Source organism: Silurus aristotelis (genome assembly GCF_946808225.1).
Source record: "Silurus aristotelis genome assembly, chromosome: 22".
Classification (NCBI taxonomy): domain Eukaryota; kingdom Metazoa; phylum Chordata; class Actinopteri; order Siluriformes; family Siluridae; genus Silurus; species Silurus aristotelis.
Window position 1 is genome coordinate 14,002,080 of NC_139595.1, and position 14,006 is coordinate 14,016,085.

Below are 14,006 nucleotides of genomic sequence, written 5' to 3' on the forward strand. Positions count from 1 at the left end.
TAAGCAGGAACGTCATGAAGATCTTAGGTGATATAGAATTTTTTTTTTAAATGCTTCATTTTTTGTTGATATTTGATATTTTTTGTAGATTATTGCACCACTTGGATAATTCATACCTACCTATTCCTATAATAAACATTAATGTAACATACTATTTGGACAGAAATTATTGCTTTAGATTTCCAATTTACTGGTCAAAATCCAACATGGCGGATATACAAGTCTGAATAATGGATTTGGGATTGGAGATGAAATCTGAAGAAATCTATAGGAAGCTACATCTCCAGGAACAGGCTGGGTAATGAATGGTGTATGCTGTTCTTCAGAAAACACATTAGGCTTTAGATACACTTAAACCCTCACTCATAGAAAGGAAAGTATGCCAATTTTCTTGTATTTAAACCTAACACTAGCATGGCATGAAGAAGAGTATGATAAAAGGTGAAGGTACTCTTATGCTGGGTTTTGATTGATTTTATTTGGAATGGACACCGTCCATTGCTCTCACTTGCCTGGCTCTGTCCCTTTTCAAGGTGTGTATGGGCATGAATACAGTGTAATGTTACAAATAAACCACACACACCATACTTAGAGAGGAAAGAGTTGCTCGGGTGAAAATACTGAACATGATATTTATATTAAAAAAAAAAAAAAAAAAAAAAAAAAAAACATTCACTATCTGACAACCAGGCACATTAAAATAAAAGCATTCTCAATTTTTCAGTCCCTTTTTCACATCTACATCCTAAATGGGTTTTTTCAGTCACATTAGTGGCCTCCACATTCAGCTGTGGACACACACACACACACACACACACACACACACACACACACACACACACACACCCATTAAAAGTGGGTCAATTCAAAATCACTATCATAAAACACTTTCCTAGTGTTATTTTAAGATGTGGAAGATCTTGAAGATGATATTGAAGTAGACCCAGAATAAGCCAAAACCTTATTCTGCTTCTCCTTCACTATCATCTTCAGGATCTTCAAAAAGAATAACAGTGAATAGGTACACTTAGGAACAATGCCCTTAATCCGGACATTCACAGGGCGTTGCTCTTTTTACGCCCCTGTTAAATCGCCGTTGTTCGGCTGTTGAAGAACCTTTTCTAGCTATGATCATCTCCATCGGGGAAGGCACCTCCCGTGGAGTTCAAGAGAAGCAGGTCGCTTGATCTCGCTGCCTAGCTATTGCGCACGCGTGAGCGAGACGCGCATGCGCACCGGGGGCGCCACGGCGCGGTTTTTTTTTTAGTGACAGTCGCGCACTCGCGTTGCCCCGCTCTGTGTGTGTGTGTGTGTGTGTGTGTGTGTGTGTGTGTGTGTGTGTGTGTGTGTGTGTGTGGTGTGGAAATCGCCGCTTTCTGCGCATTGAAGCTCCGACTGCCTGCTGGCGTTTACCGGCGGGAGGCCAATAAAGAAAACGTTTTGAATAATTGTTGCGTTAGTTCGGGGTAATTTACAACACAAGGGCTTTGGGTTTTGCTACCACGTTTTCTATCTTTTCTTTTTTTACCTAAAATAATTTTTTTCCCCCTCTAAAAATAATCAGGGCAGGTCAAATCATAATTTGGTGCAACACTTTTACGTCATAACATGCTCTCCAGCCAATGATTTTGAAGATATTTGCAATAATTTACATAATGTAGCCTTATTTAAATACGCATGAGTAAAAAATTAAGAAAGAAAGGAAGAAATAATAAAGAAAGAAAAAACATTTGCACAGCCCCAAAACAAACAAATCATAAAAACAAACCCCTAGATGTCGTGTGTATTTACAAATAATTGCGAATGATAGTAGGAAAGGAGGAGTTTTTTATTTTCCAGCAAATGTGGAAGTGAATGAGAGGCCATATGTTCCCTTCACTGACCCTGACACACAACCTAATGGACTGGAGCAGCTCTAACAAATGGAGTGGCCTGTTTACATGTTTACTAACAAAAGTTGTGAGCTGTTTGGATAAGACCAGAGAGCTTATAAAACTCGAATGCTTACTGGAATATGAAACAAACAAACAAACAAACAAACAAACAAACAAACAAACAAACAAACAAACAAACAAACAGAATAACAGTTTTATTGTGTAGATGTGAGGGTCAATATATGCGCAGGGTTTTAATCCCCTTAACTGAAATATTACAGAATTTGAAGATGCTTAGGATGTGTCAAAGTGTGTGTGTGTGTGTGTGTGTGTGTGTGTGTGTGTGTGTGTGTGTGTGTGTGTGTGTGTCTGTGTGTGTGTGTGTGTGTGTGTGTGTGTGTGTGTGTGTGTGTGTGTGTGTGTGAGAAAGAGAGAGAGAGAGAGAGAGAGAGAGAGAGAGAGAGACTAGAAGGTAGTGTGTGTGTTTGTGTGTGTGTGTGTGTGTGTGTGTTTATGTGTGTGTGTGTGTGTGTGTGTGAGTGTGTGTGTGTGTGTGTGTGAGAGAGAGAGAGAAAAGAGAAAGAGATTTGGAGTTGAGTTAGTGTGTGTGTGTGTGTGTGTGCGTGTGTGTGTGTGTGTGTGGGGTGGGGGTGGGGGGGGGGGAATCGGGGTGCGTGTGTGCGCGCGAGAGCGTGCCGTTCAAGATAAAACGCAGGGGTCTTGCGTTTGTAATGCGCGAGCGTGTGTGTGTGATAAGAAGTGGAGGGGGGGCGCGCGAGAGACCCCCGTCGCGTTTTGACCCCCGAAACGACTCCCGATCTCCAGCATCGCTCCCGCCTCCATTCGGCTTTTTAAACCGGGCCCATCGCTCGCTTCGCATACACACACATCCACTCTTACCCCCACACTTACACACTCACACCATCACACACGCGCGCACACACACATCCTTTTCCAGCTCGTTGTCTCGGTCCATGGACGTGGTGAAAGACCGAGTGGATCGGATCTCTCCAGCCCTCCGAGCAGCGCCGACACGCCGCGGAACAGCCTGAGCGAGAGCGGAGCGAGCAGAGGATCCGCGCGTCTCAAGGTTTGGTGCGATCTATAGATTTATAGCACAGATTCCCTGAATCCAATCACACCGAGGAGTCTCCTCTCTTCCGAATCAGAGTTATCTAAAAAATGATCAGATCACTTCAAAACTTCATTACAACCCGTCCTTTAAATCACGGATTTCTCTCTCTCTCTCTCTCTCTCTCTCTCTCTCTCTCTCTCTCTCTCTCTCTCTCTCTCTCTCTCTCTCTCTCTCTCTCTCTCTCTCTCTCTCTCACACACACACACACACACACACACACACACACGTGTTTGCAGTTGTGTTTGTGTTACAGGCCAACAGCATCTGATCTTCATCCCGCTTCATTGCGCTTCATCCTTTTGGCGATTTCGCAGGTCATGCTTGTATTTTGAGGTGCATTCATTCTTTTCTTTCCTTCTTTTCTTTTTGATAGAGATCGTGACTGGTGTTCTGTCCCGGACTGCCGGACCGGTGTGTGTGTGTGTGTGTGTGTTGTCTTCCGCGAGAAGAGCGCGGCTTTCCGTGGCGCATGGAGAAAAGGGTACGTCTCTGCTCGTGCATGCACGATTGCGTTACAAACACACAAACAAACATCATACAGGCGGTCATGTCTCCACTTGAAGCACAGACGCTGATCTAATGAGCAGCCCGTGTTCGGGTCGGGTGGGAGACAGAGATCCTGGAATCTCAGAGATCCCGGAATCTGTCCCACTTTTGTTCAGCATCCTTCCTGGTTTCTCAGCGCGCGCTCACGCCGAGCTCACAGGGCCACGTCCCAAATCACGGATTCCCGTATTGCCAAAATAGTAGGGGCGTGTTGTTTTGATATCTAAAGTGGGTCTCAATGGCAATAAAAAAGATCAAAATATTCAGGTTTAGTTTGATGTGTGATGGCACAGCAAATGATTTGCAATTGAACATCAAAGAATTTAGAAAGCATGTGTGTTTAACATAAATAAAAATAAATACAAATAGAAACACAATGCATGATTTTAAAATCACTTTTAATGCTTTATTGGCTCTGATAATATTATTGCATATGACAACATGGTATTTAGGTCATCCGCTAATTAGTTTTTCCTGATTCAAAAATCATTACTAAAGCATAAGCAATGGAAAAAAGGGAGAAAAAAAAAAACTCCAAATCTGCAAAGTGCAAACAGCGGAAGAACTGAATAGACAGGGCCGAAAAGAAAAGCGGAGGAAGTCGGTAAGTAGGTCAACTTTTTTGCTAGACTGAGCTGAGTTAAGCGGCTATAAAGGCGAATTGGCTCCGACCTTAATGCAGAAGAAATCTGCCATATTACCTGATTATCCATCCACAAAAAAACCCTCTATTTCTCTTTCTGTTGCTCAAAATCAGCCAAAAATATAATTGGTATTATAATATTATGACACTATTACATGCCTAATTATATTCTGCATGCAGCTCAGTTCAGATCAGTAAAAATAACAAATGATTGTTTTATTTTAGTTTATACAACTTTTCTTTTCTTCATCTAAAAAAAAGCTTTTAAGAAAAACTTGTACAAGTGAATATTTGATATTTGATCTATACACTTGCTATGATTTTACTTGCTTTTAAAATAGTTTTGCTCCAAAAGAGTTTAAAATCGTTGTTATTTTGATTGCATCGTGTCTGAAAAAAAGCTTATTTAGTAAGAAACAGTGAGTAAAAGAAAATATCATTTATGATAACATTTGTGCAATAAAAACGTGCACTACTACTACTTTTACTACAAATATAAATCTAGTTATACCTCAAACGATCTAGTGTCCAAACTAATAAATAGTCTATAATGATAAAATAAAGCCCCCTCATTAACTTTAAAGCGGTGTATGATATTCTGAAGTTGTTTATGTTTATAAATAGGTCGATTTATAAATCACGCATGGCCTTTATATATTATGGGATTTATATACTAAGACTTACAATATCCTAAAATACTTAATTCTGTGTGTTTGTTGCAGACATCTATAGAATAAGGCTATTTCCAGACATCTAACTAAACTAATCCGATTTTTTTAAATCCACAAATGAAGCAACAATTCGGTTTTATTTCAGTCTCTCGTGCATTCGGTTCCAAACCAATACTTTCAGTTTCAGCAGTGGATTTAGTCTGTAGGGAGTTAAACCAGACAATTAAAGTGAATTTAATAGTTATTAGGAATGCGGTTATTTTTGTGTAGTTGTCGCTTGAACCCTGATTATTAATTGTCGCGCAAAATCCAGACTGCTGCGCATTAATGTGATTGCTGTAGCCTCATTATTTCAATTTGTCAGCCTTCAGATTGCAGCTTGGTAACAAGCAGGAGCCCAGAACTCAGTAATCATCATCATCATCATCATCATCATCATCATCCGTACCTCTGATATATAATATATATCTTAGATATCTTATTGTTTTTTACTTTATATATCAAAAAAATAGCGTGAAGTTTGCGAACAGATATTTGTCAGATGATCACATGACGCTCAGGGAATAAAAAAGTGATTTATAGGTAATCATAACTTTTTTTTTTTTACTTAAAAATTCATATGCACAGTGATATTTTATACACTTTCCACAAATGCAGCAGATAAATGCACGTTTGCATAAAATTATTTTAAGCTTAAAGCATCTTTACAAGTCTAATAAGCGGAGACGGTACTGAGCATGCGCGGATTTACATTGCACTTTGTGATAGCGTTTTCTCTCCCAGTAAATGTCTATGCAAAAAGTCGCACATCAAAATGATTTTTAAATCCAATATCGCCTAAATATATATATTAATTAAAGCATAAATGGTGCTTTAGCATAAAAAAATATGACACATGTTTAAAAAAAGTATTTATAGTAAAGTGTATAGTAAATGGAGAATGTCTAGAGAATAGCAGAAATCTTTTTAAAGAACTAAAAATGTTTTTTTTCTATAACCGCTCTCCCAAGTATTATTCAGGAGCATTTTAGTAGCAATGTCATTTACATGATATACACTCTGCAATGTTTATTGCTATGTCTTGTGCACTCGGCTCCTTTTGAATTGACCATTCAAACATTTATTTTTTTTTATCAGTATGAAGAGCTGGTGCAGTACCCAGGGTCAGACCTCATGCCCATGGGGGGGTACGGGGAGGTGATGAGGTCACTCCCGCCACCCCACTATGGCCATGGTGTTCCTGACTCTCTCAAACACTACCGTGATCAGATCTACGGGTGAGACACAACATAAACACGATGTACAAGTCACATGACCTCTTAATATGTTTTTATGTTATTATAGCTTATATTACTTTGAATAATTTTTTACAGCCACCCACTGTTCCCACTCCTGGCCTTGGTGTTTGAGAAGTGTGAGCTGGCTACGTGTTCTCCACGTGACTCCAGCTCGCTGTCGAACACGTCGCATCATCCCAGCATGACGGGTCACAGCGACGTCTGCTCTTCCGAATCGTTCAACGAAGACATCGCGGCCTTCGCCAAGCAGGTGAGCAGCAGCACAGACTGCCAATCGGAGTCGTCCCACACTGATAAATAACAGAAATACTAGGCATTAGATAACATATTTGTTTTTGTTTTTAGATCCGTTCAGAGAAACCCATCTTTTCATCAAATCCAGAACTGGATAATCTTGTAAGTACTTCTTTAATACACACACACACTTAGATTTGATTGGTGTTTGCTCGTATCTGAATTCCAGTAAAGAATTAAATAATTCGACCTTTTGTTTTTTTTAGAAATTCATTCATGTCGAATTTATTTATTTATTTATTGAAACAGCTGCAGTGTTCGGTATATCATGAGTTTAAACCCCAATGATACCACTGAAATTGGTAGGAGGGACATAATTCCTGTCTGTCCTCTGCCAATCAGTATGACTAGCCAACTGCAGCCTTTTTTGAGCTCATGTATCATGTATCATGTAATAATTTTTTTCCCTGAATGTGGTTTTTAATGTAGTGTCTAGAACGCATGTGCTAGCTTTGACTCTCAGTAATTTGGGTGGGTGGAAATTGGCAAATCATCAGATTGGGGAGAAAAAAAGTGGGGTATGCAGATTATTAGAAAACCAGAATGTTTTTCTGACGTAGTATTTCGATTTTTCATTTTGTGCCACAGATGATCCAGGCCATTCAAGTACTACGCTTTCACTTACTAGAGCTAGAAAAGGTACGGCACTACTCCAGCATTCTTTGTTTTTAACTAGTTTCTTTTTAAGTACTAAACAATCTCTTTATTTTCTGATATTGCAGGTTCATGATCTGTGTGATAATTTCTGCCATCGCTACATCACCTGTCTTAAGGGCAAAATGCCCACCGACTTGGTGCTAGAGGATCGTGAGTCAGGATCCAAATCAGACATGGAGGATTTCACTGGTTCTTGCACAAGTCTTTCCGAGCAGGTGAGTGAATCAGATGAGCAGATGGGACTTCCCAGCTGCAGTTTTGCTCTTGCTCTTGATTGGTGATAACTGACGACAGAAGTAAGAATGAACGTGTTTCACTGTATATGGTGATCTCTTTGCTGTGATCTAGAATCAGTCCTGGTTGCGAGACACAGATGACTGCTTGTCAACGCCGTCAGGCACTCCGGGCGCCTCATGTGGACTCGCTGCACACAGTGTGGATGCTTGCAGCGACGCTGGTATTTACAACATACAGAAATACATGCACCTCCACACATTTCTTCAGAAATGTTAAATATCTTAAAGTGATCAAGCTGAATTTAATATTTCACAACATTATGCAGTGCTTCATACTGATGGCTAGCTGATGTCATCCACATGCGCCTCATAATTGAGCTCTTGTAATCGAACACTATATTTACACACTTTTGAAAAATTCTCTTTTAAACTCTAAAATTACAATGTGAAATTATTGTTGCTGTTTTTGTCGCCTGTTTGGGTTTTCGTTTGTGCCTTTTGCTTCTGTTTTTTTTTATTTTTATTTACACTGCATTAAATTTGTAAAAATGATAATAACTACAATAATAAGTATAATTGCGATTATTATTGTTATTATTATTATTATTATTATTATTATTATTATTATTATTACAGTTTTTAGTTTTTTATTATTATTATTAATAGAGATATAATCTGTAATATCAGATAATATCTACAATTAAATCAACATAAGTGCTTCAAGAGCATCAACATTTATTTGAACTTTAAGTGTATCACAATAAACAGCAGCCAAACCATGTATCAAAATAAACTACGGTATTATTTTTGCATTTTAAAAATACTAAAAAATGCTTTTACAAGGGTGCATGAAATTTCCTTCGATCAATTGGCCTATTTGATCTCCTTCACCATTACACTGACAGTTGATTAAGTAAACAATGATTGATAGGAACAGCTTTTCTCTCGCCGAGTCATGCAATAAATCTGACATATTTAACCAGTTAACAAATCAAATATTCACATATATAATCCCTGTGATCTCCGACATGAAGATTACTTTTAAAGTTTAATGTTTAACAGTTTGCGAATGACTCGTATCCTAATTTAGTTACTTGGTGTTTGGTAACGAAGGGATACTTCACATCAGCAACACTGAATCAATGACAAACAAGTTATTCATTAGGAAAAACTGATGGCACCTGAGTTCATAGCAACTAGTTTCTAACTAATTAATCATCTGATGTTAATTATAGATATAATAATATATTATGTGTCAGGCAGTAATTCATGCAATGGTATGCAAAATCATGATCCTACTAAACAGCTACCTCATTAAGGGTACAATATTCGGCAATCAAATATTTATTTCAATATCAATCATTGGACACCTATTTGGAAGTTAAAAAACAAACATTTTAGCATTTCAACAATTAATAAATGATCAATATGACAGCTGTCAGCTGCATGTTTTTTTCCCTTGACCACCTTCTTGCATATCGATAAATGTTGTGATCACAACAAAATACTGAACAGGCACCAATCAGAGGCCACATTTTTATGATGTCATCATGTAGACTATTTTCAAACTGCAAAAATACGAAACACTAATGTATTTTGATACAAAATATGAAGCCATTTTCATTAACCCTATCAAATACAAATTACAAAATACTATTTTATATTTGAAATTCGTATTTGGATTACATGTATAATAAATACTGCTCATCCCTGCATGCATTTGATCTGTGCTAATAGTTACAAAGACTAATTTCACCCTTCTTGCGTCTTACAGGTGATGGCCTGGATGGAGCTGTAGCGTCTCCTAGCACAGGAGAAGAGGACGAGACAGACCGAGACAGACGAAACAACAAAAAACGAGGGATCTTTCCCAAAGTGGCAACCAACATCATGAGAGCTTGGCTCTTTCAGCATCTATCAGTAAGTCAGAGAGAAAAAAACAACAGCATTGACTTAGTGTTTATTGTAGTAGGAAGACAAACAAGGGCAGTCGTTTTATAAAGAGATGACGGGGATCTAATAGAAGATTCCAGAGAGAAAGTCGTTGCATGACGTTTTAAACCAGTCGGTGTGAAATCTGAATTTTATGAACTCGCAGCCAGGGAATTATTGCACAGCTGAATGGAGTTGAAATGAGAGGTGCCGGCGCAGTACAGTAACGAGCATATGGTAATTAGCCGTTAATGAAGCTGCTGTAATTACGCACATAATTGAACTCCGGCACATTGACTATAAATAAAGACAGGAGAAGCACTGTGCAGACGGCATTGGCTCTGTCTCGATCGAAGATCCGTGCCTGCTCGATTAACACTGAATCTGTACTTTATCTTCATTTTCACGTTACAGTTGAATAATAATAATAAAAAAACATTTGCTATAAAAGCATGCAAGTGGATCCGTTTAATTGAATGACAATGATTTGCAAGTTGTAACTTTTCTTTTCTTTTTTTTTGTGTTTGGATGCTGCCTTCACATGCCCTTACTTTCAATACAAAAACATTTCTTTATTGTTTCATTCAAAAAATTATGATCTACGCATTATTAGCGAAACCTAGCAAAAATTGTACTTCCCTTTGCCATGATTGCATGGCGTTATAATGATCTAAAATCTAATATCATTTTTGTTTCCAGCATCCGTACCCTTCCGAAGAACAGAAAAAGCAACTCTCTCAAGACACAGGACTCACCATCCTTCAGGTCAACAACTGGTATGTACACCTTTTAACCTCAGTCAGCAACTTCCTCCTTCACACTGCACTTCCTACTGCGATCGTTCATGAAGCGGCTACTGCACCGTGATCAATACTTGCCTGTAATGAGGATGTATGCTTGCTGTGGAAACATTAATAATGACCCTGTTTATCAGTGTATCTAATTATTTAGGCTTTTATGAACATTTTCATTAACTCAGCACCATGGCTTTATGAAACTTCATTCCTTCCAGTTTGGTGCTTTATTGCTTTTCAAGCACAAGGTTTAATAGCTGGGGGTCATTTTGTCTTATACATAAACATTTAATGCATTAATTTGCTCAGAGTGATGTTTACGAATCGTTGACTTTCTTGTCATTCACTCTTGTATTAACATAATGATCATTAGTAGTAGTAGAACTACAAGGCTGTCGATATTGTGTAATTAAACACTTTCATTCGCAACATTCCTGCAATATATTTGTGTGTTTAATGTGCGATGTCGGTACTCTGGTTTTGCTCAGGTTTATAAACGCCCGACGCAGAATAGTCCAGCCCATGATTGACCAGTCAAATCGCTCAGGTAAAAAACAAAACAAATACAAACATTTCTTTTATAAGGTGCCATTTCATTTCAACTGGATTCCTTTTCAAATGCTCCGAATCATTTTTGTGCGTGTATGTGATCACACAGGTCAAGGTGCCCCGTACAGTCCAGATGGAGGAGCGCTAGGAGGTTATGGATTAGACAGTCAGCCTCACTTAGGCCTTCGAACAGCAGGTAACTGCGGCATACAGTGCACTGTATATTACGGCTTGGAGAAATCTGTTCCTGTTTTATTGTAATGTATGCGATGTATAAATCAAAAAAGCATGGGATATAAATCATGGGATATTTGCATGCTATATAATAGGATGCGTCTCAGTTTAAGCACAATTCTAAAGCTCTTGAATGTACCAATGAGAAAAATTAAGATCAATGATTTAGGCTGGTGCCAAGTGTTTTTTTATTTTTTTCCTCAACAGTATAAATTACACAAAAGATTAATTAGTTTAAAGAGAGATCTTGTGAAGCAGCAGCTTAAAACCCTCAACTTATGATGAATTTCATCATCTTTGACTATAGCTTTATTAATGATAAACTTACTGGTTATAATTTTAGATTCTCACCATCCCTCATCATCTTGCCTCCTCTTTCACAGGTCTTCAGGGAATGCCATCTCTTTCCGATTACCCTGGTGGTCTCTTGCCCCAGCCGGGTTACACCCATGCCGCTTCATCGCTGCACCCTTACCCCGGCCCCCACCCAGCCATGCTACTACACCCACCCCCCCATCCGCACTCTGCCGAGCCTTTAATTGGACAAGGCCTGGACATCCATGCCCACTGAGAGTGGGGGAAGGGAACAGGGCTCACACACACTCCGAGTGCACTAGTTTCACCTCAGTAACACGACGGCACGATTTCATAAACGTCGACACCTCGTCATGTTACGACACTAACCCTTTATAACCACTATCTCGTATCAAGAACGGACACAAAACCTTCTATTATGTTTTTTCTACAATTCAAACTGATATCAGAGTCAACACAGTGAAACGGTTGAGGATTTTTTTTTATGATTGCACATAACTGGAAATTTTGACAACACAAAATCGGGGATCTGGATTTTGGCTTCATCAGTCAAAGTGCCGAGCCAAAAGTTTCCAGCTTAATAGTTTTTGACAAGCACCAACATAGAACTGATGGTACTCAGGGCTATTGAGCGGTTCATGCTTCACTTAATAGTCTGTAGATTGGCCAATGCTGCATGGTGATTTTTTTTAACCTGTACAAACATTGAATTAGAAAACAAAAAAGATTCCATATGATTAACAAAATTTCCACAACGAATGATCTTTCCTGATTTTGTGCCGATTGTGCAATTTAGCCAAGGCTGTGATTGCATTCCTAAACATCCAACACGGTTTTAAAACAAAGCTCGGATTTGTCGATTAGCTCTAATTGATAATGAAATTAAATAATCTATCAACAAGCTTTCAGGCTGCAATTTCTTTAATTTAATCCCTTGTTCCATATTAAATTTGACCGTGATCCTGCTCAGACTCAGAAAAAGTGAACTAATTGTTGTTGTTTTATCGTTAACCTAGACAAGTCCGTCTTTAATGTCACTACTGAATACGGCCCTTTTCATGTACGTCAAGTCATTTTAAAAGCTACACTATATCTATGAATAGACTTCAGTATATCTACAATATATCTACAATATTTCATATTGTGAAATAAATTCATAATTAGCAGAGAATGTTCCAGAATCCCAAGTTCCATTGGTTCCTGGTTTGGCTTGTCCAGTGTGCAGTGAAAAAAAAAAATCCCCATACAGCCACACTGCCTGAATGTTGCATATTCGCACACATTAACATACACAACCAATTTTGCACGGTACATGTAAAAAAAATTCTGGTTAGACTCATGTCCTCCTATGGCCTTTCTGCTTCCTGAACTGAGATGTGAGGCCTTCGGAGCCTCTCCGCAATGCCCAGAGACTGCTCGTCAGGAACATGAAGAGAGAAGCACACCAGATATCTGCAGTCTGGTGCCTTCATGACTGTACCAAAAAAATGTGTTTTCCTGTGACTGTCTCCGTGAACCGACGATGTATTCAAGCTTTGCCACAAAACCCAAAGACTTAACTGCTTGAGCCTGTGGACGAATAAATGAGAGCTTGAACTGTGAATAATAGCTGGGTTGCTCGACCAGTCACATGTGCTATGGACCAATCCTAGTCTTCCCGTAAATAAGGGCAGTTTAACCCCTTGTCATTAATGGCACTCTTGTCATTTGTATACCATATTTAATTTAAATTTTGCTTTAATGTCAAATCTATTTTTGTATTTATGTCTGTCGAAGACTCGGTAAGACACCAAAAGTTTTTTTGAGTTGATGTTAATCTTCAGTTTTTTTGAAGTTTGTATTAAACTTACCGTTCACCATGTCCTAACGTAGCAAATGTTACTTTCGTTGTAAAGAAACAAACCAACACAGCATCTTTATCACGTATTCTGTGTTCAGTTTTCATTTGTATTTTATTTGGTTAACAGTTCAAGCAGAGTAAATTCTGTGAGAGGTTCTGCAAGTACCGATGTCGGGGTCCATTTCGTTTCTTATACAGAGGGATATGTTCCTGTCTGTTTTTAAGTAACTTGACTAATATTTGGATTCTATACAGATCTTGTCCTTCACCTCTGTAATAATAAAACAAATATAAACCCAGTGAAAAAAATGCTTATGATAATAATGGATTTTCCAAATTTCCACATTACTATATAATTTCCTTAATACTATATAGCAAAAGTTGTGTGTATATATATATACACACACACACACACACACACACACACACACACACACACACACACACACACACACACACACACACACACAAAAGTGAGTACATATATATATATACGTGTATATATGTGTGTGTGTGTGTATATATATACACACACACACACACACACACACACACACACACACACACACACACACACACACACACACAAAAGTGAGTACACCCCTCACATTTTAGCAACCATTTTAGTATATATTTTTAAAGGGACAATAATAAAGAAATGAAACTTGGATATATTTAAGACTAGTCAATGTGCGGGTTGTATAGCAGTACATATTTACTGTCCTCTATAAATAACCTTAAAATACAGCTATTTATCGTCTAAAATGTGAGTACACCCTAAGTGATAACAGCTGTACATCGCTCAACCATGCAAAGCCACATGTCCTATTCATCATGTTCATGTTTTTGTCTACTTGACAGAACCATACAAATTTGTGCATCTTGTATTAGCTGTTAAAATTTAAGTACAATTCTCTCATAATGACCTCTGGATGTTCAACATGGCACCTCATAGCAAAGACTCTATGAGGATTTAAACATTTAAACT

General features: G+C 38.3%; 1 protein-coding gene across 1 annotated transcript; it reads left to right on the forward strand.

The window, feature by feature from the left end:
- The first annotated feature begins 2,514 nt into the window (after window positions 1–2,514).
- On the forward strand, window positions 2,515–13,327 carry meis3 (myeloid ecotropic viral integration site 3). The gene is made up of 13 exons (XM_083524823.1): window positions 2,515–2,964; window positions 3,383–3,490; window positions 6,007–6,146; window positions 6,243–6,417; window positions 6,513–6,563; window positions 7,050–7,100; window positions 7,184–7,333; window positions 7,467–7,575; window positions 9,129–9,274; window positions 9,986–10,062; window positions 10,569–10,627; window positions 10,739–10,825; window positions 11,247–13,327. Exons 2-13 carry the CDS (start codon window positions 3,479–3,481, stop codon window positions 11,432–11,434), a joined length of 1,245 nt encoding a protein of 414 aa, XP_083380949.1. The 5' UTR covers window positions 2,515–2,964; window positions 3,383–3,478; the 3' UTR covers window positions 11,435–13,327.
- The last annotated feature ends 679 nt before the right edge of the window (window positions 13,328–14,006 follow it).

Bases quoted from the DNA above. Each gene is read 5' to 3' on its own strand.
- meis3 (XM_083524823.1), top strand. The intron at 6,418-6,512 runs GTGAGCAGCAGC...TTTTGTTTTTAG, and splicing joins TCGCGGCCTTCGCCAAGCAG to ATCCGTTCAGAGAAACCCAT. The intron at 7,576-9,128 runs GTATTTACAACA...TGCGTCTTACAG, and splicing joins GGATGCTTGCAGCGACGCTG to GTGATGGCCTGGATGGAGCT.